Here is a 25,107-nt window from a genome sequence, read left to right as displayed (position 1 = left end):
TCCTCTATTCAATGTTGAACCTTGCTTGATAATCACACACATAAAAAGTATGTTTTTATTTAATCAACTGCTGTAACAATCCTGATCAATAGGTAAATAGTCCGTTGTCTATCAACTTGACAACATGGATTTGGACTCGAAGCTCTCCCCTGCGTGACGCAAATAGACAGGGATCAGCGCTAAACGAGGCCACGCATTGTCTGCCCTCCCTTGGTTGCAAGCGAGCAACGTGATTGGCCCAGGCCTCGGAAAGAGTGCCCGGGGATCCAAATGTATAGGCCGCATTTAGCTTAGTGTCGAAAAATATACCCAAACAATAACAGACAAAACCGAGAAAGAAGAAATAACGACGATATATTTGAAGGAGTCCATAATCAGGTAAAAGCATTCGAAACGATTGAAATTGCATATCGTATATGAGACTAGGGCCCAGTCGGCTGTTGCGGGCCTTCAGTCCCTCGGAAAAGAACATGGTTGATTATGCCGCATGCGCCAGCTAACATGCTAGGCTAGCTAGCTAAGGTCCCTTCGCAATTAAAAATCCATCGATAAATGTTGTGAATAGACACGTCGCTTGTGTTTACATTGTATCGATTGCGTGTCAAGTTGTTCATTTAGCACCAATCGTTGATTTGTGGAGGTTTCTGGAGTTTTAAAAACACTAACAAGCTATCTAACCAAAATGGCGGAATCGAAATTGGCTAACGTTGTGGGCGCAACGTTTCAGAAATATACCGTAAAGAACAGCCATTAAGCACCACACACACAGTTCAACGACATATGACTGTTCTATATACATCTCCTTTCTTTGCAGTATTGCACAACGTTGCGTTTGTGGAATTTCCCCCCAGATGTCGGCATCCGCAGCAAAACGTCTGCACAGCGCCAAACAACCTTGTTTAGCTAGGTAGCTTATCTAGTTATTAGCTAGCTGACTAGCCCGTTACATATATCCCACCCAATGAATGTGGATTGACTAACATGTTTGCAAGTGTTACCACGGACATTTGGCATTCAGGTGGATGTAGTAACACTAGCTAGTTGGTTATCTTGATTTCTTTTAAATAGCGAGTGCTTGCTAGCCTGCCCTGCTTCAGACGCATAATCCAGGCAACCATGAAATTGGGCAATGAACGGTGGGCGTGTGTGGGACAGCGCAAATCATTACAATTAAGAAGCAGGAAAAACAACATATCCGTTCTATGTCCTTTTCGACATTTTAAAACTGGAACGGTCTCATAATAGAAATATATGGCACAATATCATTATTCATTTATATTAGTTATGAGCTAGGACTGACTCAAATGCCATCAACAAGTGTTAACTTATCAACACTTTCCACTGCAGCACCAGTTGAGTATGTGGTCATATTTTTTCCAGACATTAATTATGGAAAGACAGACACCAGCAGCTAGAATACTGCAGTTTCAACATCCTTATCATCATAAAATAGCTTACACAGAGGATATCTTGTCAAAGACTCCAGCCACACTAGTCATAGACTGTTCTCTCTGCTACTGCATGGCAAGCGATACTGAAGCACCATGTCTAGGTCCAAAAGGCTTCTTAATGTTGAGGACAGGTGGAACGCCTAGCCAACATCCAATGGAACAGCAGGGTGCGAAATACAAAACATCAAAAATCTAATAATTTCAATTTCTCAAACATACAACTATTTTACACCATTTTAAAGATACACTTCTCCTTAATGTAACCACATTGTCCGATTTCAAAAAGGATTTACAGCGTGATGTTCAGAAAATGTATTCCCACCAAAACTTCAGGTGAATGAGCACATCATTTTACAAAAATACTCATCATAAACGTTGACAAAATACATAACAATTATTTAAAGAATTATAGATACACTACTTGATGCAACCGCTGTGTCAGATTTTAAAATAGTTTTACTGAGAAAGTACATTTTTCAATATTCTGAGTACATAGCTCGCCATCAAAGCAAGCTATACAGACACCCGCCAAGTCCTGGGGTCAACTAAACTCAGAATTAGTATTATAAATATTATCTTACCTTTGCTGATCTTCGTCAGAATGCACTCCCAGGACTGCTACTTCCACAAGAAATGTTATTTTTGTTCGAAATAATCCATATTTATGTCCAAATACCTCCGTTTTGTTTGTGCGTTCAGATCACTATCCAAAGGCATAATGCGCGAGCGCAGTACCAGAGACGAAAAGTCAAATAGTTCCATTACCGTTCGTAGAAACATGTCAAATGTTGTTTACTATCAATCTTTAGGGTATTTTTAACCTGTTAGGGACAGATGTTCCGCTAGCGGAACGCCTCACCAATATCCAATGGTATAGAGTGGCGCGAATTACAAATACCTAAAAAATGCAAAAACTTCAATTTTTCAAACATATGACTATTTTACACCATTTTAAAGACGAGACTCTCCTTTATCTAACCACATTGTCCGATTTCAAAAAGGCTTTACAACGAAAGCAAAACATTAGATTATGTCAGGAGAATACCCAGCCAGAAATAATCACACACCCATTTTTCAAGCTAGCATATATGTCACAAAAACCAAAACCACAGCTAAATGCAGCACTAACCTTTGATGATCTTCATCAGATGACACTCCTAGGACATTATGTTATACAATACATGCATGTTTTGTTCAATCAAGTTCATATTTGTATCAAAAACCAGCTTTTTACATTAGCATGTGATGTTCAGAACTAGCATACCCACCGAAAACTTCCGGTGAATTTACTAAATAACTCACGATAAACGTTGACAAAAAAAACATAACAATTCTTTTAAGAATTATAGATACAGAACTCCTTTATGCAATCGCGGTGTCCGATTTTAAAATAGCTTTTCGGTGAAAGCACATTTTGCAATGTTCTGAGTAGATAGCCCGGCCATCATGGCTAGCTATTTTGACACCCACCAAGTTTGGCACTCACCAAACTCAGATTTACTATAAGAAAAATTGGATTACCTTTGCTGTTCTTCGTCAGAATGCACTCCCAGGACTTCTACTTCAACACCCAATGTTGTTTTGGTTCCAAATAATCCATAGTTATATCCAAATAGTTGCGTTTTGTTCGTGCGTTCAAATCACTATCCGAAGGGTGACACGCCGGCGCGTTTCGTGACAAAACATTTCTAAATATTCCATTACCGTACTTCAAAGCATGTCAAACGTTGTTTAAAATCAATTTTTATGCGATTTTTCTCAAAAAATAGCGATAATATTCCAACCGGGAGACGTTGTATCCGTTCAAACACTGAAAAAAGAAAAATGGAGTCGTCACATGCACGCGCACACCAGTGTCATTGTTCTCAGAAGTACCACTCTCAAACCCCTACTGTTTTTCGCCCAGAGACTGCAGAGTTATCATTCAACGTTCTGGCGCCTTCTGAGAGCCAATGAAAGCCTTAGAAAATGTCACGTTACAGCAGAGATCCTGTATTTTCGATAAAGAGGCTACAGAAGGCCAAGAAATGGTCAGACAGGGCACTTCCCATATAGAATCTTCTCAGGTTTTGGCCTGCCATATGAGTTCTGTTATACTCATAGACACCATTCAAACAGTTTTAGAAACCTTAGGGTGTTTTCTATCCAAATCTACTAATTATATGCATATTCTAGTTTCTTGGCAGGAGTAATAACCAGATTAAATCGGGTACGTTTTTTTACCCGGCCGTGAAAATACTGCCCCCTATCCCAAACAGGTTAACGTAAAAATGCGATAATATTCCAACCGGACAATAGCGTATTCATTCCAGGAGAAAAAGAAGGAACGGCGTGCTCGCGGGCTCGCGCATCACCAAGCCCTTTGTCCTCAGGCAGTCCACTCATTGACTGAGCTACTATTTTCTGCCCAGTAACTGGAGAAGGATGAAAAAACTTTCTGAAGGCTGTTGACAGCCAATGGAAGCCTTAGGAAGTGCAACGTGACCCCACAGACACTGTAGTTTCGATAGGGATTCAAAAGAAGAACTACAATTCTCAGATTTCCCACTTCCTGGTTGGATTTTTCTTAGGTTTTTGCCTGAGTTTTTCTCAGGTTTTTTTTTTTTTACCTGAGAAAAATCCAAGTGGGAAATCTGAGAATTGTAGTTCTTCTTTTGAATCCCTATCGAAACTACAGTGTCTGTGGGGTCACGATGCACTTCCTAAGGCTTCCATTGGCTGTCAACCGCCTTCAGAAAGTTTTTTTCATCCTTCTTTTTGCACTATTTTCACGGCCGGATGAAAAACGTACCCAAATTAAACTGCCTCCTACTCACACTCAGAAGGTAGGATATGCATATTATTAGTATATTTGGATAGAAAACGCTCTGAAGTTTCTAAAACTGTTTGAATGATGTCTGTGAGTATAACAGAACTCATATGGCAGGCAAAAACCTGAGAAAAATCCAACCAGGAAGTTTGACCTCACATGGTTGTAGTCATTTCAAATGATGTTCTATCTAAACTACAGTGTCTGTGATGTCATATTGCACTTCCTAAGGGCTTCCACTAGATGTCATTAGAACCTTTGTTTGAGGCTTCTACAATGCAATTTGATTGAATAATACCCGGAATAGTAAGTGGTCGACCTGGTTTCATTGACTTACCTCGTGCGCACTCCCGCAGGGCTAGCCATTTTTATTTTTCTTCTGTAATGAATCTGCTATTGTCCGGTTGGAATATTATCGAAATTCTACGTTAAAAACACCCTAAAGATTGATTGTGAACATGGTTTGACATGTTTCTACAAACGCTGAGGGAACTTTATAACTTTTCGTCGACGGTGGATAGATGCATTTTGGAATGGTGATCTGGACGCGCCATCAAAATGGATTTATTTTGACATAAATTATGGACTTTATCGAACAAATGAACATTTCTTGTGGAAGTGGGAGACCTTCTGAGTGCATTCAGCTGAAGATCAGCAAAGGTAAGATAATGTTTTGTGGATACCGTGGCTGGACGGCTAACTGAATAGCTTGGGGCTCGGTACTCAGAATATTGAACAATGTGCTTTCTCCGTGAAGTTATTTTAAAATCTGACAAAGCGTTTGCATAAAGGAATAGTTCATCTATACGTCTTTAATTAATACACTGCTCAAAAAAATAAAGGGAACACTTAAACAACACAATGTAACTCCAAGTCAATCACACTTCTGTGAAATCAAACTGTCCACTTAGGAAGCAACACTGATTGACAATACATTTCACATGCTGTTGTGCAAATGGAATAGACAACAGGTGGAAATTATAGGCAATTAGCAAGACACCCCCAATAAAGGAGTGGTTCTGCAGGTGGGGACCACAGACCACTTCTCAGTTCCTATGCTTCCTGGCTGATGTTTTGGTCACTTTTGAATGCTGGCGGTGCTTTCACTCTAATGGTAGCATGAGACGGAGTCTACAACCCACAAAAGTGGCTCAGGTAGTGCAGCTCATCCAGGATGGCACATCAATGCGAGCTGTGGCAAGAAGGTTTGCTGTGTCTGTCAGCGTAGTGTCCAGAGCATGGAGGTGCTACCAGGAGACAGGCCAGTACATCAGGAGACGTGGAGGAGGCCGTAGGAGGGCAACAACCCAGCAGCAGGACCGCTACCTCCGCCTTTGTGCAAGGAGGAACAGGAGAAGCACTGCCAGAGCCCTGCAAAATGACCTCCAGCAGGCCACAAATGTGCATGTGTCTGCTCAAACGGTCAGAAACAGACTCCATGAGGGTGGTATGAGGGCCCGACGTCCACAGGTGGGGGTTGTGCTTACAGCCCAACGCTGTGCAGGACTTTTGGCATTTGCCAGAGAACACCAAGATTGGCAAATTCGCCACTGGCGCCCTGTGCTCTTCACAGATGAAAGGTTCACACTGAGCACGTGACAGACGTGACAGAGTCTGGAGAAGCCGTGGAGATCGTTCTGCTGCCTGCAACATCCTCCAGCATGACCGGTTTGGCGGTGGGTCAGTCATGGTGTGGGGTGGCATTTCTTTGGGGGGCCGCACAGCCCTCCATGTGCTCGCCAGAGGTAGCCTGACTGCCATTAGGTACCGAGATGAGATCCTCAGACCCCTTGTGAGACCATATGCTGGTGCGGTTGGCCCTGGGTTCCTCCTAATGCAAGACAATGCTAGACCTCATGTGACTGGAGTGTGTCAGCAGTTCCTGCAAGAGGAAGGCATTGATGCTATGGACTGGCCCACCCGTTCCCCAGACCTGAATCCAATTGAGCACATCTGGGACATCATGTTTCGCTCCATCCACCAACGCCACATTGCACCACAGACTGTCCAGGAGTTGGCGGATGCTTTAGTCCAGGTCTAGGAGGAGATCCCTCAGGAGACCATCCGCCACCTCATCAGGAGCATACCCAGGCGTTGTAGGGAGGTCATACAGGCACGTGGAGGCCACACACACTACTGAGCCTCATTTTGACTTGTTTTAAGGACATTACATCAAAGTTGGATCAGCCTGTAGTGTGGTTTTCCACTTTAATTTTGAGTGTGACTCCAAATCCAGACCTCCATGGGTTGATAAATTGGATTTCCATTGATTATTTTTGTGTGATTTTGTTGTCAGCACATTCAACTATGTAAAGAAAAAAGTATTTAATAAGATTATTTCTTTCATTCAGATCTAGGATGTGTTGTTTAAGTGTATTTTTTTTTTTTACCAGTATATATTTTGTCAACGTTTATGATGAGCATTTCTGTAAATTATGGTGTACATTCACCGGAAATTTTGGGGTGAATACATTTTCTGACCGTCACGCGCCAATGTAAAATGGGTTTTTTGGATATAAATATGAACTTGATGGAACAAAAAATGCATGTATTGTCTAACATAATGTCCTAGGAGTGTCATCTGATGAAGATCGTCAAAGGTTAGTGCATAATTTTAGCTGGTTTTGTGCTTTTGGACGGCTACCCTTGCTTGGAAAATGGCTGTCCTTGCTAGGAAAATGGCTGTGTTGTTTTTTTGCTGCGTTGGTATCCTAACATAATCTAAAGTTTTGCTTTCACTGTAAAGCCTTTTTGAAATCGGACAACGTGGTTGGATTCAGGAGAGGTGTATCTTTAAAATGGTGTAAAATAGTTGTATGTTTGAGAAATTTGAATTGTGGTATTTGAGTTTTTTGGTATTTCGCGCCATGCGATCCCATTGGCTGTTGGCTAGGGGTTCCGCTAGCGGAACGCCTAGATGTAAGAAGTTAACTGCATTGTTGGTTAGGGGCTCGTAAGTAAGCATTTCACTGTAAGGTCTACACTTGTATTCTGCACGTGACAAATAACATTTGATTTGATCTACCAGGTATGTGATGTCATCAGCCTTTCCCACATTTCCTCTCATGGTACATGGATGAAAGATCAATGTTTTCAGTGGCATCTTTCTCACAGCTTATGTTGTCCCTTCCTTTGTAGGGTTCTCTCCCCCGATGGAAGGAAGAAACACCAGCAACACACTGTTCTTATTTTAGAGAGCATTGGCATCAAATGTGAAGGTAATACACACTGACACTAATCAATATCCAGGGCCTGTATCCACAAAGTGTCTCCCGAGTAGGAGTGCTGGTCTAGGACCTGTCCATGTAATATTATTCATTATGATCTAAAGGCCAAACTGATCCTAGTTCAGCACTCTGAGATGCTTTGTGTAACGAATATAGAACCTCTGAAATGATGTGTAGGCCTAACATGAATCATTTTATTTATGCCTTTTTCAGATCAAAGAGATGGACCACGGCGGAGGGATCCTGGAGCTACACTCACAGGAGTTAAAGATGCCTCACACCATGATCATGCAAGACTTTGGTAGGTCAATTTGGCCTTTTGATAATGTGTATGTTGTTTTCATTAGTCTTCACTTGAGAGCCCAATGCCTCATGCAAAGTTAGATGCTGACCACACTACAGCAATGTCTTGTGTAGCTGTATCTTATGTCTTACAGTCCTTTTTTGGGTGTTTTTCCACTAAGAGGAAAGCCTGGAAAAGCCTCTGTCCAAACCAGGGCTGCAGTGGAAACTTTCCTGTAATAATATTCCCCCTCTTACTGTTTCCCTGTACAGTGGCAGGAATGAGGGGCCTGGCCCACATCGAAGGGGATCACATTGTGGTGTCCATGCCAGAGGGCATGCTCTTGTCTGACGTCATGACGGACGAAGGCATTCTGCTGGAGCACGGCCTGGAGGTGGAGGGCCTCGAGACGGAGGTGGAGGGCCTCGAGACGGAGGTGGAGGGCCTCGAGACGGAGGTGGAGGGCCTCGAGACGGAGGTGGAAGGCTTTGGAGAGGAGGTGGTGGAGCTGGAGACACAGATGGTCGAGGTCCTCGAGGCGGAGGTCGAGGGCCTCGAGGAAGACCTAGAGACGGAGGTGATTGAAGGCCCTGACATCGGCCACGAGCACTTGCTGGGCACCGAAGTGGCTATGGACTCTCACCACCTTCACCATGTTCTAACCTCAGACCTCATTCAGGGCTCAGTCCACCACCACATGCCAGACCAGCTCTTTGTGGAGCACCAGGAGGAGGACGGGGTGGAGAGCTTGGACCAGGAGGTGCTGGTTGGGGAGGAGGTGGGGCAGGAGGAGACAGTGATCCAGGCCCACGAGGGGCTGGAGGTGGAGGCTATCTCTCTGCAGACTGACGAGGATGAGAAGAGCACCTCGGAGGACTACCTCATGATCTCCTGTGAGTCAACTAACCAACTAGCCCTACAACCTACACTGAACAAAAATGTAAAAGCAACATGTAAAGAGTTGGTCCCGTGTTTCATGAGCTGAAAAAAAAGATCCCAGAAATGTTCCATAAGCACAAAAAGCTTATTTCTCTCAAGTTTTGTGCACACATTTATTTACGTCCCTGTTAGTGAGCGTTTCTGCTTTGCAAAGATAATCCATCCACCTGACAGGTGTGGCATATCAAGAAGCTGGTTAAACAGCATGATCATTACACAGGTGCACCTTGCGCTGGGGACAAAAGGCCACTCTAAAATGTGCAATTTTGTCACAGCACAATGCCACAGATGTCTCAAGTTTTGAGGGAGTGTGCAATTGGATTGCTGACTGCAGGAATGTCCACCAGAGCTGTTGCCAGGGAATTGAATGTTCATTTCTCTACCATAAGCCACCTCTAATGTCATTTTAGAGAATTAGGCAGTATGTCCAACCGGCCTCACAACCGCAGACCATGTGTATGGCGTCGTGTAGACGAGCGGTTTGCTGTTGTGAACGGAGTGCCCCATGGTGGTAATCGTATGGGCAGGCATAAGCTACAGACAACAAACACAATTGCATTTTATTGATGGCAATTTGAATGCACAGAGATACTACGACGAGCTCCTGACGCCCATTGTCGTGCCATTCATCCACCCGCCATCACCTCATGTTTCAGTATGTTAATGCACGGACCCATGTCACAAGGATCTGTACACAATTACTGGAAGCTGATGATGTCCCTGTTCTTCCATGACCTTCATGGCGCAGCGGTCTAAGGCACTGCATCTCAGTGCTAGAGACGTCACTACAAATGCCCTGGTTCAAATCCAGGCTGTATCACAACCGGCCGTGTTTGAAGTCCCATAGGGCGGCGCACAATTGGCCCAGCGTCGTCCGGGTTTGGCCGGTGTAGGCCGTCATTGTAAATAAGAATTTGTTCTTAAATGACTTGCCTGGTTAAATAAAATAAAAAACATGTTTGGGATGCTCTGGATCGACCTGTATGACTGCGTGTTCCAGTTCCCGCCAATATCCAGCAACTTCGCACAGCCATTGAAGAGGAGTTGGACAACATTCCACAGGCCACAATCAACCGCCTGATCAACTCTCAACTCGTGCTGCATGAAGCAAATGGTGGTCACACAAGCTACTGACTGGTTTTCTGATCCACGCCCCCACCTTTTTTTGATAAGTTGTCTGTGACCAGCAGATGTATATCTCTATTCCCAGCCATGTGCAATCCATAGATTAGGACCTAATGAATTTATTTAAATTGACTGATTTCTGTATATGAACTGTAACTCAGTAATATCTTTGAAGTTGTTGCATATTGCGTTTATTTTTGTTCAGCGTATAAAAAGGCTTGATTTCATTGAATGATTTGCTATGATTAGTGCTCTATGGTGTGGGGTTATTGTGTATTTTTAATCATTGTTTACAACTACTGCAAATGAATAGGCTAGAATACATCTGAAGGATTGTTTGGAGAGAATTTCATGAGTTAGGCTAGAATACATCTGAAGGACTGTTTGGAGAGCATTTCATGAGTTAGGCTAGAATACATCTGAAGGATTGTTTGGAGAGCATTTCATGAGTTAGGCTAGAATACATCTGAAGGATTGTTTGGAGAGCATTTCATGAGTTAGGCTAGAATACATCTGAAGGACTGTTTGGAGAGCATTTCATGAGTTAGGCTAGAATACATCTGAAGGATTGTTTGGAGAGCATTTCATGAGTTAGGCTAGAATACATCTGAAGGATTGTTTGGAGAGCATTTCATGAGTTAGGCTAGAATACATCTGAAGGACTGTTTGGAGAGCATTTCATGAGTTAGTCCTTCAGATGTATTCTAGCCTAACTCATGAAATGCTCTCCAAACAGTCCTTCAGATGTATTCTAGCCTGTTTGGAGAGCATTTCATGAGTTAGGCTAGAATACATCTGAAGGATTGTTTGGAGAGCATTTCATGAGTTCTTCTGGACATTTTTGCCTCCCAAGTCCTTGTTGTTGTCCTACCCTGCGGTGCGGTAAAAGCTAACTGTGATGTGTTTGTTGTGTCCATCCAGTGGATGACGTTGGTGAGAAACTGGACATAGGAGACACTCCTCTAGAGATCACGACTGAGGTGATGCAGGACGACAGCTCCAACAAGGAGGGGTCAGAGGTCATCAAAGTCTACATTTTCAAAGCAGAGGCCGATGACGATGTGGAGATAGGTGAGTGGTACTTCTGTCACGTTCAAAACAACTGGGAACTCGGAAATCTCAGACTTCAGTGCGTTCAAGACGACTGGGAACGCAGAAAAAAACTACCTCCGACTGGGTAAAATCGTTTTGAACGGTCGTCCACCTTGGAATCCCTACTCGGAAACGCTGACATCTTTCTTGAGTGTTCATGTAGTGAATAAAAATCTCAAGGTCAATGTGTTTCCATTTGTAACTCTACCTATAGTTTTGTCACAAACTGTTGCGTTAAATGTCAGATGTGCCTACACTGGTCTTGACACAACAGCTCACGTAAACGGTAAGGATAGACTAGTCTACACGTTGAGATTATTATGGATAAAAGCCTGAATATTTTTATTTGTCAAACGGAAGTCAAGCATCGATCATCATGTCACCAGAATAAGACCATCGATATTTATTGGAAAGGAGCAACAAGATCACCATTACCCTTTCACCACCTTGTGAAGTTTATCTGGGGGCGGCAGGGTAGCCTAGTGGTTAGAGCAACCGAAAGGTTGCAAGTTCGAATCCCTGAGCTGACAAGGTACAAATCTGTCGTTCTGCCCCTGAACAAGGCCGTTAACCCACTGTTCCTAGGCCGTCATTGTAAATAAGAATTTGTTCTTAACTGACTTGCCTCGTTAAATAAAGGTAAAGATTTAACTTTCCATCTGTAGTCTAATAAACTGCTTTCCTGATTCATAGTGAGAGGACCACACACACCATGTCACGTGACTCGTAAGTTTACTTCCATATGATGCTTATTATATTAATATTTGCGTATAAAGACCGCCATTTCTCGCATAATTAACTTTACTGACACAAAGATCCCACCATGTCGAATGAACACATTATCTGTCGACATTTATCAAATTTTACCGAAATTTCCATCACAGCTGTTGTGATTTAAAAATAAATGTATTTACAGTATGACTTTACTCACATAAAAACTGTATGGGAGAATGGTTACTGTCTGTATCTGTAGGTGGGACAGAGGTGGTGTCTGAGAATGACTTCCATAACGGCCACCATGCTGTACGGGAGTCTGGGGGAGGAGCCAGACATGGCCGGGGGGAGTCTGGGGGAGGGGCCAGACATGGCCGGGGGAGTCTGGGGGACGGGCCAGACATGGCCGGGGGAGTCTGGGGGAGGAGCCAGACATGGCCGGGGGGAGTCTGGGGAGGGGCCAGACATGGCCGGGGGGAGTCTGGGGACGGGCCAGACATGGCCGGGGGGAGTCTGGGGGAGGAGCCAGACATGGCCGGGGGGAGTCTGGGGGAGGGGCCAGACATGGCCGGGGGGAGGAGCCAGACATGGCCGGGGGGAGTCTGGGGGAGGAGCCAGACATGGCCGGGGGGAGTCTGGGGAGGAGCCAGACATGGCCGGGGGGAGTCTGGGGAGGAGCCAGACATGGCCGGGGGAGTCTGGGGAGGGGCCAGACATGGCCGGGGGGAGTCTGGGGGAGGAGCACGTCCAGTCAGGAAGATATCACTGAGTAAACACTCTTCTTTAAAGAAATAACTCCTCTCACATGACTACAGCTGTGAAGGTTTTTTAGTGGAACCCTTCATTTCACCTGTCCAATCATGTGATCAAACGCGACTGGATAGGTTAACAACAACAAAAAGGTTCCAACAAATAGCTTTCACAGGTGCACTTCAAAAGGATTTGAACAGGGCTACATGTCCTGTAACTGACTGTCTCTGTTTTCCAGACCGGGCTGACATGGCTGAGCAGGTGTAGGTTACTGAATCTGTCTGTCTCTGTGTGTTTACAGATGTGTCAGACATGGCAGAGCAGGTGTACATGGAGGTGATTGTAGGAGAGGAGGAGACCTCAGCAGTCCAGGAGAACCAGCTAGATGACTCTCCAAACAGCAAGATGTTTGTCCCGGTCTCCTGGGCTGCTGCCTACGGTGAGGAATAAGGATTCACAACTGATTTTATATTCAGTAATAACAGCTTCAGCTGGATATAACACACAACTATGGGCTCTATTAAAACCAACCTAATGAAATGGTAAATCCACGCGCTGGCGGTACCACTATCGGTTCAGGGGCGTGTCAGAAATATCTTTGCTATTTTCACAACCCCAAATGATCATCACAGTGCTGGCGGTGGCACAAAGGGCCGGGTTTTGATGAATAAACAAATTGTGGGTGTGTTAAGGCCTCTCACTGGCCAATCACAACATGCTCCATGACTAAATATGTGGTTGCTTCAAGTTGTGTGTTTACGGTATTTTATGTATTGTCTTGAAATCAACTCCAATTCCAATGTTAGTCCATGTTTAGTTCATTAAACATCTTACACTAACAAAATGCAGACCTATCCCATCTTTGCTAAGTATGTTAACTTGAACCTGTTTGCAGTCCACACTGTTCTACACTGAACAAAAAATATAAACACAACAGGTAAAGTGTGTTTCATGAGCTGAATAAAAGTTCCCTAGACATTTTCCATACACACAAAGTTTATCTCTCAAATGTTGTGCACAAATTTGTTTACATCCCTGTTAGTGAACGTTTCTCCTTTGCCAAGATAATCCATCCACCTGACAGGTGTGGCATATCAAGAAGCTGATTAAACAGCATGATCATTTTGTATTTATTTAACCTTTATTTAACTAGGCAAGTCAGTTAAGAACAAATTATAATTTTCAATGACGGCCTAGGAACAGTGGGTTAACTGCCTTGTTCAGGGGCAGAACGACAGATTTGTACCTTGTCAGCTCGGGGATTCGAACTTGCAACCTTTCGGTTACTAGTCCAACGCTCTAACCACTAGGCTACTCTGTTGCCCCATCATTACACAGGTGCACCTTGTGCTGGGAACAATAAAAAGCCACTCGCAAATGTGCAGTTTTGTTGTCACACAACACAATGCCAGAGATGATTTGGAAAGGCACACACCTGTCTATATAAGGTCCCACAGTTGATAGCGCATGTCAGAGCAAAAACCAAGCCATGAGGTTGAATCAGTCATCCATAGAGCTCAGAGACAGGATTGTATTGGGGCACAGCTCTGGGGAAGGGTATCAAAACATTTCTGCAGCATTGAATGTGCCCAAGAACACAGTGGCTTCCATGATTCTTAAATAGAAGAACTTTGGAACCACCAAGACTCTTCCTAGAGCTGGCCACCTGGCCAAACTGAGCAATCGGGGGTGAAGGGCCTTGGTTAGAGAGGTGACCAAGAACCTGATTGTTCCTCTGTGGAGATGGGAGAACCTTCCAAAAGGACAATCATCTCTGCAGCACACCACCAATCGGGCCTTTATGGTAGAGTGGCCAGACGGAAGCCACTCCTCAGTAAAAGACACATGACAGCCCACTTGGAGTTTGCCAAAAGGCACCTAAAGGACTCTCAAAACATGAGAAACAAGAAACTGGTCTGATGAAACCAAGATTGAACTCTTTGGCCTGAATGCCAAGCATCACTTCTGGAGGAAACCTGGCACCATCCCTACGGTGAAGCATGGTGGTGGCAGCATCATGGGAGACTAGTCAGGATCGAGGGAAAGATGAACAGGGCAAAGTACAGAGAGATCCTTTATGAAATCTGCTCCAGAGTGCTCAGCACCTCACACTGGAGGGAAGTTCACCATACAACAGGACAATGACCCTAAGCTCACAGCCAAACGCAGGAGTGGCTTCGGGACAAGTCTCTATGTCCTTGAGTGGCCCAGCCAGAGCCCAGACTTGAACCCGATCGAACATCTCTGGAGAGAGCTGAAAATAGCTGCAGCAACGTTCCCCATCCAACCTGACAGAGCTTGAGAGGACCTGCAGAGAATAATGGGAGAAACTCCCAAAAGTACTGGTGTGCCAAGCTTGTAGCGTCATACCCAAGAAGACTGTAATCACTGCCAAAGGTGCTTCAACAAAGTACTGATTAAAGGGTCTGAATACTTATGTAAATGTGATATTTGTTTTATTTTTTATACATTTTCTAAAAATCCGTTTTTTTGCTTTGTCATTATGGGGTATTGTGTGTAGATTGAGGAAAACAACTATTGAATCCATTTTAGAATAAGGCTGTAACTAAATGTGGAACAAGCCAGTGTTTGAATACTTTCTGAAGTAGGTTTCTCCCCCCTGCTGTTTATATGTAGATAACAGTGTGGACACAGTGAAGAATGGAGGGACCAGGCCATACCTTCAGATCAGAGACAGTCAGGGCACCAACAGAGCCCTCAAACAGAAGATCAAGAAGAAGAAGAGGAAGGGAGAGACACGGCAGTGCCAGACCGGTACAGACATTACATTAACACGGCAGTGCCAGACCGGTACAGACATTACATTAACACGGCAGTGCCAGACCGGTACAGACATTACATTAACACGGCAGTGCCAGACCGGTACAGACATTACATTAACACGGCAGTGCCAGACCGGTACAGACAGACATTACATTAACACGGCAGTGCCAGACCGGTACAGACAGACATTACATTAACACGGCAGTGCCAGACCGGTACAGACAGACATTACATTATCACGGCAGTGCCAGACCGGTACAGACAGACATTACATTAACACGGCAGTGCCAGACCGGTACAGACAGACATTACATTATCACGGCAGTGCCAGACCGGTACAGACAGACATTACATTAACACGGCAGTGCCAGACCGTACAGACAGACATTACATTAACACGGCAGTGCCAGACCGGTACAGACAGACATTACATTAACACGGCAGTGCCAGACCGGTACAGACAGACATTACATTATCACGGCAGTGCCAGACCGGTACAGACAGACATTACATTAACACGGCAGTGCCAGACCGGTACAGACAGACATTACATTATCACGGCAGTGCCAGACCGGTACAGACAGACATTACATTAACACGGCAGTGCCAGACCGGTACAGACAGACATTACATTATCACGGCAGTGCCAGACCGGTACAGACAGACATTACATTAACACGGCAGTGCCAGACCGGTACAGACAGACATTACATTAACACGGCAGTGCCAGACCGGTACAGACAGACATTACATTATCACGGCAGTGCCAGACCGGTACAGACAGACATTACATTAACACGGCGGTGCCAGACCGGTACAGACAGACATTACATTATCACGGCAGTGCCAGACCGGTACAGACAGACATTACATTAACACGGCAGTGCCAGACCGGTACAGACAGACATTACATTATCACGGCAGTGCCAGACCGTACGGACAGACAGACATTACATTATCACGGCAGTGCCAGACCGGTACAGACAGACATTACATTAACACGGCAGTGCCAGACCGGTACAGACAGACATTACATTATCACGGCAGTGCCAGACCGGTACAGACAGACATTACATTATCACGGCAGTGCCAGACCGGTACAGACAGACATTACATTATCACGGCAGTGCCAGACCGGTACAGACAGACATTACATTATCACGGCAGTGCCAGACCGGTACAGACAGACATTACATTATCACGGCAGTGCCAGACCGGTACAGACAGACATTACATTAACACGGCAGTGCCAGACCGGTACAGACAGACATTACATTAACACGGCAGTGCCAGACCGGTACAGACAGACATTACATTATCACGGCAGTGCCAGACCGGTACAGACAGACATTACATTATCACGGCAGTGCCAGACCGGTACAGACAGACATTACATTAACACGGCAGTGCCAGACCGGTACAGACAGACATTACATTATCCCTTCGGCTGACATGAGCCCAAAGAACATACATTCAGGAGATATAACTAGTATCAAATTATCAGAGGGGTGAAAACATAGCAGCAATTCCCTTTTGCTTTCTCTTTGTGGCTTGAAATTCAGCTTATTGGTAGATCTTGTAGTGAGTTTTTTGATCTAGTCCTCAGTAATATACAGTATCTCTCTGTCTCATCCCAGCTGTGATCATCGGTCCAGACGGCATGCCCCTGACCGTCTACCCCTGTCACATCTGTGGTAAGAAGTTCAGGTCACAAGGCTTCCTCAAGTGCCACATGAAGAACCATCCTGACCACCACGTTAAGAAGTACCAGTGTACCGACTGTGACTTCACCACCAACAAGAAGGTCTCTGTCGTCTCTCATATCTCTGATGTTCCCGTCATTGGACCTTTTGTTACTCCTCTTTTTTTCTCCCCTTCACACTCTCTATTATTTTATGTTATTTAAGCAATAATGCCTGAGAACCCGGGAATTATCATATGACAACTTCTGACAAGGTCTGTTCTGAGGCCCAAGGTGAAGCCAAGGGCCGGGATACAGCCCCTGGAGGGAGTTGTACCACTATAATTCCCAGGTTCGAGGGCATTATTGCTTTAATGAAACGGTTGCCAACATATTTATAAAAAATATGACTTACATTTTATAATTATAAAATGTTTTTTTTAATGAGTACATTTGTTTTTGCGTTCTGAAGTTTCTACCCAAGCAGGCTGGTCGTTAGTTATTTTCTCATGTTTTGACCCAGTCGTTCATTCAAATTATTCTATTCATTTGACTTTGCAATGCTATACAAATCATTTGCATGTATAGTTGAAGTCGGAAGTTTACATACACCTTAGCGAAATGCATTTAAACTCAGTTTTTCACAATTCCTGACATTTAATCCTAGTAACAATTCCCTGTCTTAGGTCAGTTAGGATCACCACTTTATTATAAGAATGTGAAATGTCAGAATAATAGTAGAGAGAATTATTCATTTCAGCTTTTATTTCTTTCATCACATTCCCAGTGGGTCAGACGTTTACATACACTCAATTAGTATTTAGTAGCATTGCCTTTAAATTGTTTAACTTGGCTCTAACATTTCGGGTAGCCTTACACAAGCTTCCCACAATAACTTGGGTGAATTTTGGCCCATTCCTCCTGACAGAGCTGGTGTAACTGAGTCAAGTTTGTAAGCCTCCTTGCTCACACACACTTTTTCAGTTCTACCCAGAATTTTTCTATGGGATTGAGGTCAGGGCTTTGTCATGGCCACTCCAATACCTTGACTTTGTTGTGCTTAAGCCATTTTGCCACAACTTTGGAAGTATGCTTGGGGTCATTGTCCATTTGGAAGACCCATTTGCAACCAAGCTTTAACTTCCTAACTGATGTCTTGAGATGTTGCTTCAATATATCCACATAGTGCACCAGTCCCTCCTGCAGCAAAGCACCCCCACAAAATGATGCTGTCACCCCCATGCTTCACGGTTGGGATGGTGTTCTTCGACTTGCAAACCTCCCCCTTTTTCCTCCCCTTTTTCCTCCTTTATGGCGGTTTTGGAGCAGTGGCTTCTTCCTTGCTGAGCGGCCTTTCAGGTTATGTCGATATAGGACTCGTTTTACTGTGGATATAGATACTTTTGTACCTGTTTCCTCCAGCATCTTCACATGGTCCTTTGCTGTTGTTCTGGGATTGGTTTGCACTTTTCGTACCAAAGTACATTCATCTCTAGGAGACAGAACGCGTCTTCTTCCTGAGCGGTATGCCGACTGCGTGGTCCCATGGTGGTTATACTTGCGTACTATTGTACAGATGAACATGGTACTTTCAGGCATTTGGAAATTGCTCCCAAGGATGAACCAGACTTGTGGAGGTCTACAATTTATTTTCTGAGGTCTTGGCTGATTTCTTTTGATTTTCCCATGATGTCAAGCAAAGAGGCACTGAGTTTGAAGGTAGGCCTTGAAATACATCCACAGGTACACCTCCAATTGACTCAAACGATGTCAATTAGCATATCAGAATGTTCTAAAGCCATGACATAATTTTCTGGAATATTCCATGCTTTTTAAAGGCCCAGTCAACTTAGTGTATGTAAACTTCTGACCCACTGGAATTGTGATACAGTGAATTATAAGTGAAATAATCTGTCTGTAAACAATTGTTGTTAAAATTACTTGTGTCATGCACAAAGTAGATGTCCTAACTGACTTGCCAAAACTATAGTTTGCTATCAAGAAATTTGTGGAGTGGTTGAAAAACAAGTTTTAATGACTCCAAACTAAGTGTATGTAAACTTCCGACTTCAACTCTAGCTAGCTAGCAGAGATTAAATGATGACGAGAGACAAAATATTTTTATAAGTAATTATTTGAATACATATCCACATAGGCCACACTGCACTGGTGAATGAATGAATGGAATTCTGAGTGTTTACTGTTTCCATGGTGAATAATTAGTTTCACGTTCACTCTTGGGCTAGCTAGCCTATTGGCACAGGAGAGATCGCATTTGTAAAAGGTCGTAGGTCGCACAGGTCGTAGAGGCATACAGGTAAGCTTATTCAACTCCCAAATGTTGCAAACCAAGTGGTAGCATTGAAATAATTATGTGTAGATGCTTTTTTCCCTTGGGAGATAAAGTTTATGAATTCCCTGCCTGGGCTGAGGGACAGTGGAATAATGAGATGAATACTTCATGGTATTTTGCAGGAGTTGTTGTCCCACAACTCCCATATATCAACCAATCAGCCTCCAGGATCGAAACAACCTGTTTTACATTATTACGTTGTTGTGATTGTTTCCCTTCCTACTTTGCCCTGTTAAGTGTGTTGCTCTTGTGACATGTCTGTGAAACGCTCTATAAATAAATTCTGTTTTGTTTTTCAAGGTCAACTTCCACAACCACCTGGAGTCCCACAAGCTACTGGTCCATCGCAGTGACAGAGACAGAACCTCTTCCCCAGAGTACCCAGAATACAACAGGACCACCCCAGAGTACCCAGAATACAACAGGACCACCCCAGAGTACCCAGAATACAACAGGACCTACACAGAATACACCCGGCGTTACCACGAAGACAGCCAGCTTGGATCTAACAAGCTGATCCTGAGGGACAAGGAGTCCAAACTGCACCACTGTAAGTACTGTGACTATGAGACTGCAGAGCAGGGGCTCCTCAACCGCCACCTATTGGCTGTTCACAGTAGGAACTTCGCCCACGTGTGCGTGGAGTGCGCTAAAGGCTTCCGTCACCCGTCAGAGCTCAAGAAGCACATGCGGACCCACACGGGCGAGAAGCCGTACTGCTGCCCGCACTGTGACTTTCGCTGTGCAGACCAGTCCAACCTAAAGACTCACATCAAGAGCAAGCACGGTGCCGACCTTCCTTTTAAGTGTGGCCACTGCCCCCAGGCCTACGCAGACGAGGGGGAGCTGCAGCGGCACACAGAGATGGTGCAGGGCCACAAGACCCACCAGTGTCCCCACTGTGAACACAAGAGCACCAACTCCTCTGATCTAAAACGACACATTATATCTGTTCACACTAAAGACTTCCCTCACCAGTGTGACGTGTGTGAGAAGGGCTTCCACCGGCCCTCTGAGCTGAAGAAACACTCAGAGATGCACAAGGGCAACAAGGTGCACCAGTGCAGGCACTGTAACTTCACGACCTCTGAACCTTTCACCCTCAGCAGACACATCCTGTCCGTTCACACCAAGGACCTCCCCTTTAAGTGTAAACGCTGCCGGCGAGGGTTCCGCCAGTCCACGGAGCTGAAGAAACACATGAAGACCCACAGCGGGAGGAAGGTGTACCAGTGTCAGTACTGCGAGTACAACAGCCCGGACGCTTCAGGATTCAAACGCCACGTGATCTCCATCCACACCAAGGAATACCCCCACTGCTGTGACTACTGTTGTAAAGGCTTCAGAAGGCCCTCGGAGAAGAGCCAGCACATAGCCAGGCATCACAAAGATATGCTGACGGAACGATGTGAATACAGTGACGACACAATGTTACCTGGATAGAAACGGATAGAAACAGATTGCACACACACTACTCAGTCTATGTAGACCTGTTTCACATGACAAAGGGGGAACGCGTTTAGGCAGTTGATAAGGATGGAATGGTACATTTAGACTGCTAGCGACGATAACATTCTGACTGACTGCTTCTCTTTTTCTACTGGTTGTATAGAGTAGGAATAGATCTCACCAGAAGCCCTCTCCTCCAGGTGTAATCAAACTAAGCATATTGTGGAAGTTGGGAGAAGTTTAAATCCAGGAATGTAGTCTTTATGTATGTATTTATCTGCAGAGAGAGGATTCACCATATGATGAACATTTATTCAGGGTCTCAAATTAAGTCTATTTTTATACATGTTGAAACTCTGAGGTGGGAAAAAAGACGGTTATTTGAGAACATTCAGGCCTGTTCTTCTCTCTCTCACCAGACTGTATCAAACTAGTGCTCTCCACTCTACCAACTAGTATCTCCAAACCTGGGTTCAAATCGTTTAGCAATTATTTCTTATGTTTTAGCGTTTGCTTTGTCCTGCCTACAGTTCAAGGGGTTTGGACTTTTGCAAATCTGTTGGTTCCATTGTGCCAGGCAAGCACAGCTAAAGTATGTATTTGAAATAGTTTTTGAACCCAGGTCTCAGTATCCTACAATAACCTGCTTTTTACCATAGTACCGTTGGTTTTAAAGGCAATCTGAATCACAATCATGTAATTATTATGAATCTGAGTAACATGAGTGGCCCGTTTGGGTGGTCCACCTGTGACGTCAGAGTGGAACAATGTTTACACAAGCACCTTAACCGATGAGCTACGAAACCAACTCATTTTTTTAAAACAAACAACTTTTGTTTCGTTTCTTAACAGTGCCGACTATTATTAATTAAACTTGTTGAATGTTTTGATGTCATGTTAGGTGGACAGATGGTTCCGTTCTGTGTTTGGTAAAAACTCCAGCAGTTGTCACTCTTTTTTGGACCTTGTTGTGAATGCCACTGTAAGATTTGTATATGATGTGTACGTGTCATCACATAGAACACAGATGGGGTCAGACACACAGATGGGGTCAGACAAGCCAAACATCCGATGGTCACGTCTTATGTTCTGTTTCTCCTCATGCACTGAGCTCTGCTAAAACAGAAATCTGAAAAGTAAAGTGATTTTAAGTCTCAAACGTACGCCACGTAAAGTACCATTCTCTAAGAGATTATGTGTGTCTGTTTTGAGTCGGTAGAAAGCACTTTATTATTTTGTTAATTTTACATGTATGCAAAGGGTGTATATTTTATATTCCCAGAATATAAGAGACAATATGAGTGGTGGAGAGAGAGTTTGGGGTATTTCAGGACCTTGTATAGGTGGGACGGTAGCGACCGGTATTCATATAAAGACAGCTGCGCTGTTCTGTATTGATAGCTCATAGGTAATTGGTTGGTCTTTCTGGTAAGAGTTCTGCTCACTGGTATCCAGCAACCCCACAGTGACTGGGCTATACCTTGAATACAATGGTTGAGAGATTGGCATTGGATTCTTAAAGTATGCACATAATATGCTGTCCATGGAATTAATTGTGGTTAAAAATTGTATGCATTTTCTTGTACTTTTGTTGTCAAATTTTCTTGTCTGATTGTTCAGAAACTACTGTTGAGGACGAACCGAAATTAACAGAACTACTGTTGAGGACGAACCGAAATAAACAGTTCACTTTTTAGTTTCTGCTGCCTTTTTGGGGGGGATAACTGAATCCCAAATGGCACCCTATTCCCTAAAGGCCTTTAATTCTCTGGTGAAAAGTAGTGCACGACTAGGGAATAGGATTTATCTTTACTTGCTCAGTAATCACCACAAGATGGTGGTCTAACTCCATGGAAATGTAGAAAAATGAATGACTAGTATGACAACATAAATTACCAGATGAGATAAAATACCTAGTCATTAACTTGTCTAGAGTGGGTTATCATTTTGAAAATGGGGAAGGACTTCTTTGCTATGTGTCCAAAATGGTACCCTATTTCCTATAAAGCTACGGGTGATTAGTCCTGTAGTTCAACCCAGATGGAGAGGGTGGACACTGGGGGGATTTGTCCTGTAGTTGAACCCAGATGGAGAGGGTGGACACTGGGGGGGATTTGTCCTGTAGTTGAACCCAGATGGAGAGGGTGGACACTGGGGGGATTTGTCCTGTAGTTGAACCCAGATGGAGAGGGTGGACACTGGGGGGATTTGTCCTGTAGTTGAACCCAGATGGAAAGGGTGGACACTGGGGGGATTTGTCCTGTAGTTGAACCCAGATGGAGAGGGTGGACACTGGGGGGATTTGTCCTGTAGTTGAACCCAGATGGAGAGGGTGGACACTGGGGGGATTTGTCCTGTAGTTGAACCCAGATGGAGAGGGTGGACACTGGGGGGGATTTGTCCTGTAGTTGAACCCAGATGGAGAGGGTGGACACAAGGGGGGATTTGTCCTGTAGTTGAACCCAGATGGAGAGGGTGGACACTGGGGGGATTTCTCCTGTAGTTGAACCCAGATGGAGAGGGTGGACACTGGGGGGGATTTGTCCTGTAGTTGAACCCAGATGGAAAGGGTGGACACTGGGGGGATTAAAATCAAATGGTAATAGTCACATGCGCCGAATACAACAGGTGTTGACCTTTACAGTGAAATGCTTACTTACGAGCCCCTAACCAACAATGCAGTTTAAAAAAATATGAATAAGAAATAAAAGTAACAAGTAATTAAAGAGCAGCAGTGAAATAACAATAGTGAGACTATACAGGGGGGTACCAGTTAGTTGAGGTAATATCTACATGTAGGTAGAGTTATTAAAGTGACTATGCATAGATGATAACAGCAGAGAGTAGCAGCAATGTAAAAGGGTGGTGGTGATGCAAATAGTCTGGGTAACCATTTGATTAGGTGTTCAGGAGTCTTATGGATTGGGGGTAGAAGCTGTTCAGAAGCCTCTTGGACCTACACTCGGCGCTCCGGTACCGCTTGCCATGTGGTAGCAGAGAGAACAGTCTATGACTTGGGTGCCTGGAGTCGGACAATTTTCAGGGCCTTCCTCTGACACCGCCTGGTATAGAGGTCCTGGATGGCAGGAAGCTTGACCCAAGTGATGTACCCTCTCTAGTGCCTTGCGGTCGGAGGCCGAGCAGTTGCCATACCAGGCAGTGACGCAACCAGTCAGGATGCTCTCGATGGTGCAGCTGTAGAACCTTTTTAGGGTCTGAGAACCCATCCCAAATCTTTTCAGTCTCCTAAGGGGGAATAGGTTTTGTTGTGCCTTCTTCACGACTGTCTTGGTGTGCTTGGACCATATTAGTTTGTTGGTGATGTGGAAACCAAGGAACTTGAAGCTCTCAGACCTGCTCCACTGCAGCCCCGTCGAAGAGAATGGGAGTGGGTCTAGGGTTTCTGGGATAATGGTGTTGGTCATGGCTCACATCAGTCTTTCAAAACACTTCATGGCTACAGATGTGAGTGCTATGGGTCAGTAGTCATTTAGGCAGGTTACCTTAGTGTTCTTGGGCACAGGCACTATGGTGATCTGATTAGAACATGTTGGTATTACAGACTCGGACAGGGAGAGGTTGAAAATGTCAGTGAAGACACTTGCCAGTTGGTCAGCGCATGCTCGCAGTACAAGTCCTGGTAATCCGTCTGGCCCTGCAGCCTTGTGAATGTTGACCTGTTTAAAGGTCTTACTCACATTGGCTGCGGAGAGAGTGAACACAGTCTTCCGGAACAGCTGGTGCTCTCATGCATGTTTCAGTGTTATTTGCCTCAAAGTGAGCATAGAAGTAGTTTAGCTCGTGTCACTGGGCAGCTCTCGGCTGTGCTTCCCTTTTGTAGTCTGTAATGGTCTGCAAGCCCTGCCACATCTGACAAGCGTCAGAGCCGATGTAGTACGATTCGATCTCAGTCCTGTATTGACGCTTTGCCTGTTTGATGGTTCGTCAGAGGGCATAGCGGGGTTTCTTATAAGCTTCCGGGTTAGAGTCCCGGTCCTTGAAAGTGGCAGCTCTAGCCTTTAGTTCAGTGAGGATGTTGCCTGTAATCCATGGCTTCTGGTTGGGGTATGTACGTACGGCCACTGTGGGGACGACGTCATTGATGCACTTATTGATGAAGCCAATGATTGATGTGGTGTACTCCTCAATGCCATCAGCGGAATCCCAGAACATATTCCAGTGTGTGCTAGCAAAACAGTACTGTAGCTTAGCATCTGCTTCATCTGACCACTTTTTTATTGATCTAGACACTGGTGCTTCCTGCTTGAATATTTGCTTGTAAGCAGGAATCAGGAGGATAGGATTATGGTCAGATTTGCCAAATGGAGGGTGAGGGAGAACTTCGTATGCGTCTCTGTGTGATGAGTAAAGGTGGTCCATAGTTTTCTTTCCTTTGGTGGCACATTTAACATGCTGACATGGTAAAATGGATTTAAGTTTCCCTGCATTA

The 25,107-nt window shown here is 44.5% G+C and overlaps 1 protein-coding gene across 3 annotated transcripts; it reads left to right on the top strand.

Annotated features, from left to right (window-relative positions):
• The first annotated feature begins 117 nt into the window (after nucleotides 1-117).
• Nucleotides 118-22,353, top strand: LOC106612210 (zinc finger protein 711). Of its 3 annotated transcripts, XM_045724156.1 has the most exons (10): nucleotides 118-378; nucleotides 7,399-7,478; nucleotides 7,701-7,788; nucleotides 8,043-8,347; nucleotides 8,450-8,663; nucleotides 10,756-10,905; nucleotides 12,692-12,829; nucleotides 15,028-15,165; nucleotides 16,812-16,978; nucleotides 19,509-22,353. In XM_045724156.1, exons 3-10 carry the CDS (start codon nucleotides 7,710-7,712, stop codon nucleotides 20,649-20,651), a joined length of 2,334 nt encoding a protein of 777 aa, XP_045580112.1. In that variant the 5' UTR covers nucleotides 118-378; nucleotides 7,399-7,478; nucleotides 7,701-7,709; the 3' UTR covers nucleotides 20,652-22,353. The 3 variants fall into 3 exon arrangements, with proteins under 3 accessions (XP_045580112.1, XP_045580111.1, XP_045580113.1); XM_045724155.1 differs by having other exon boundaries at nucleotides 8,043-8,663; XM_045724157.1 differs by lacking the exon at nucleotides 12,692-12,829 and having other exon boundaries at nucleotides 8,043-8,663.
• Nucleotides 22,354-25,107: the final 2,754 nt, after the last annotated feature.

Source organism: Salmo salar, chromosome ssa09 (genome assembly GCF_905237065.1).
Source record: "Salmo salar chromosome ssa09, Ssal_v3.1, whole genome shotgun sequence".
Classification (NCBI taxonomy): Eukaryota; Metazoa; Chordata; class Actinopteri; order Salmoniformes; family Salmonidae; genus Salmo; species Salmo salar.
This window is presented reverse-complemented; position numbering and strand designations above follow the sequence as displayed.

Excerpts from the sequence above, each read along its gene's own strand:
- LOC106612210 (XM_045724155.1), top strand. The coding sequence starts at position 7,710 with ATGGACCACGGCGGAGGGATCCTGGAGCTACACTCACAGGAGTTAAAG. Across the intron at positions 10,906-12,691 it reads CGATGACGATGTGGAGATAG|ATGTGTCAGACATGGCAGAG; the intron begins GTGAGTGGTACT and ends GTGTGTTTACAG. Across the intron at positions 16,979-19,508 it reads ACTTCACCACCAACAAGAAG|GTCAACTTCCACAACCACCT; the intron begins GTCTCTGTCGTC and ends TTGTTTTTCAAG.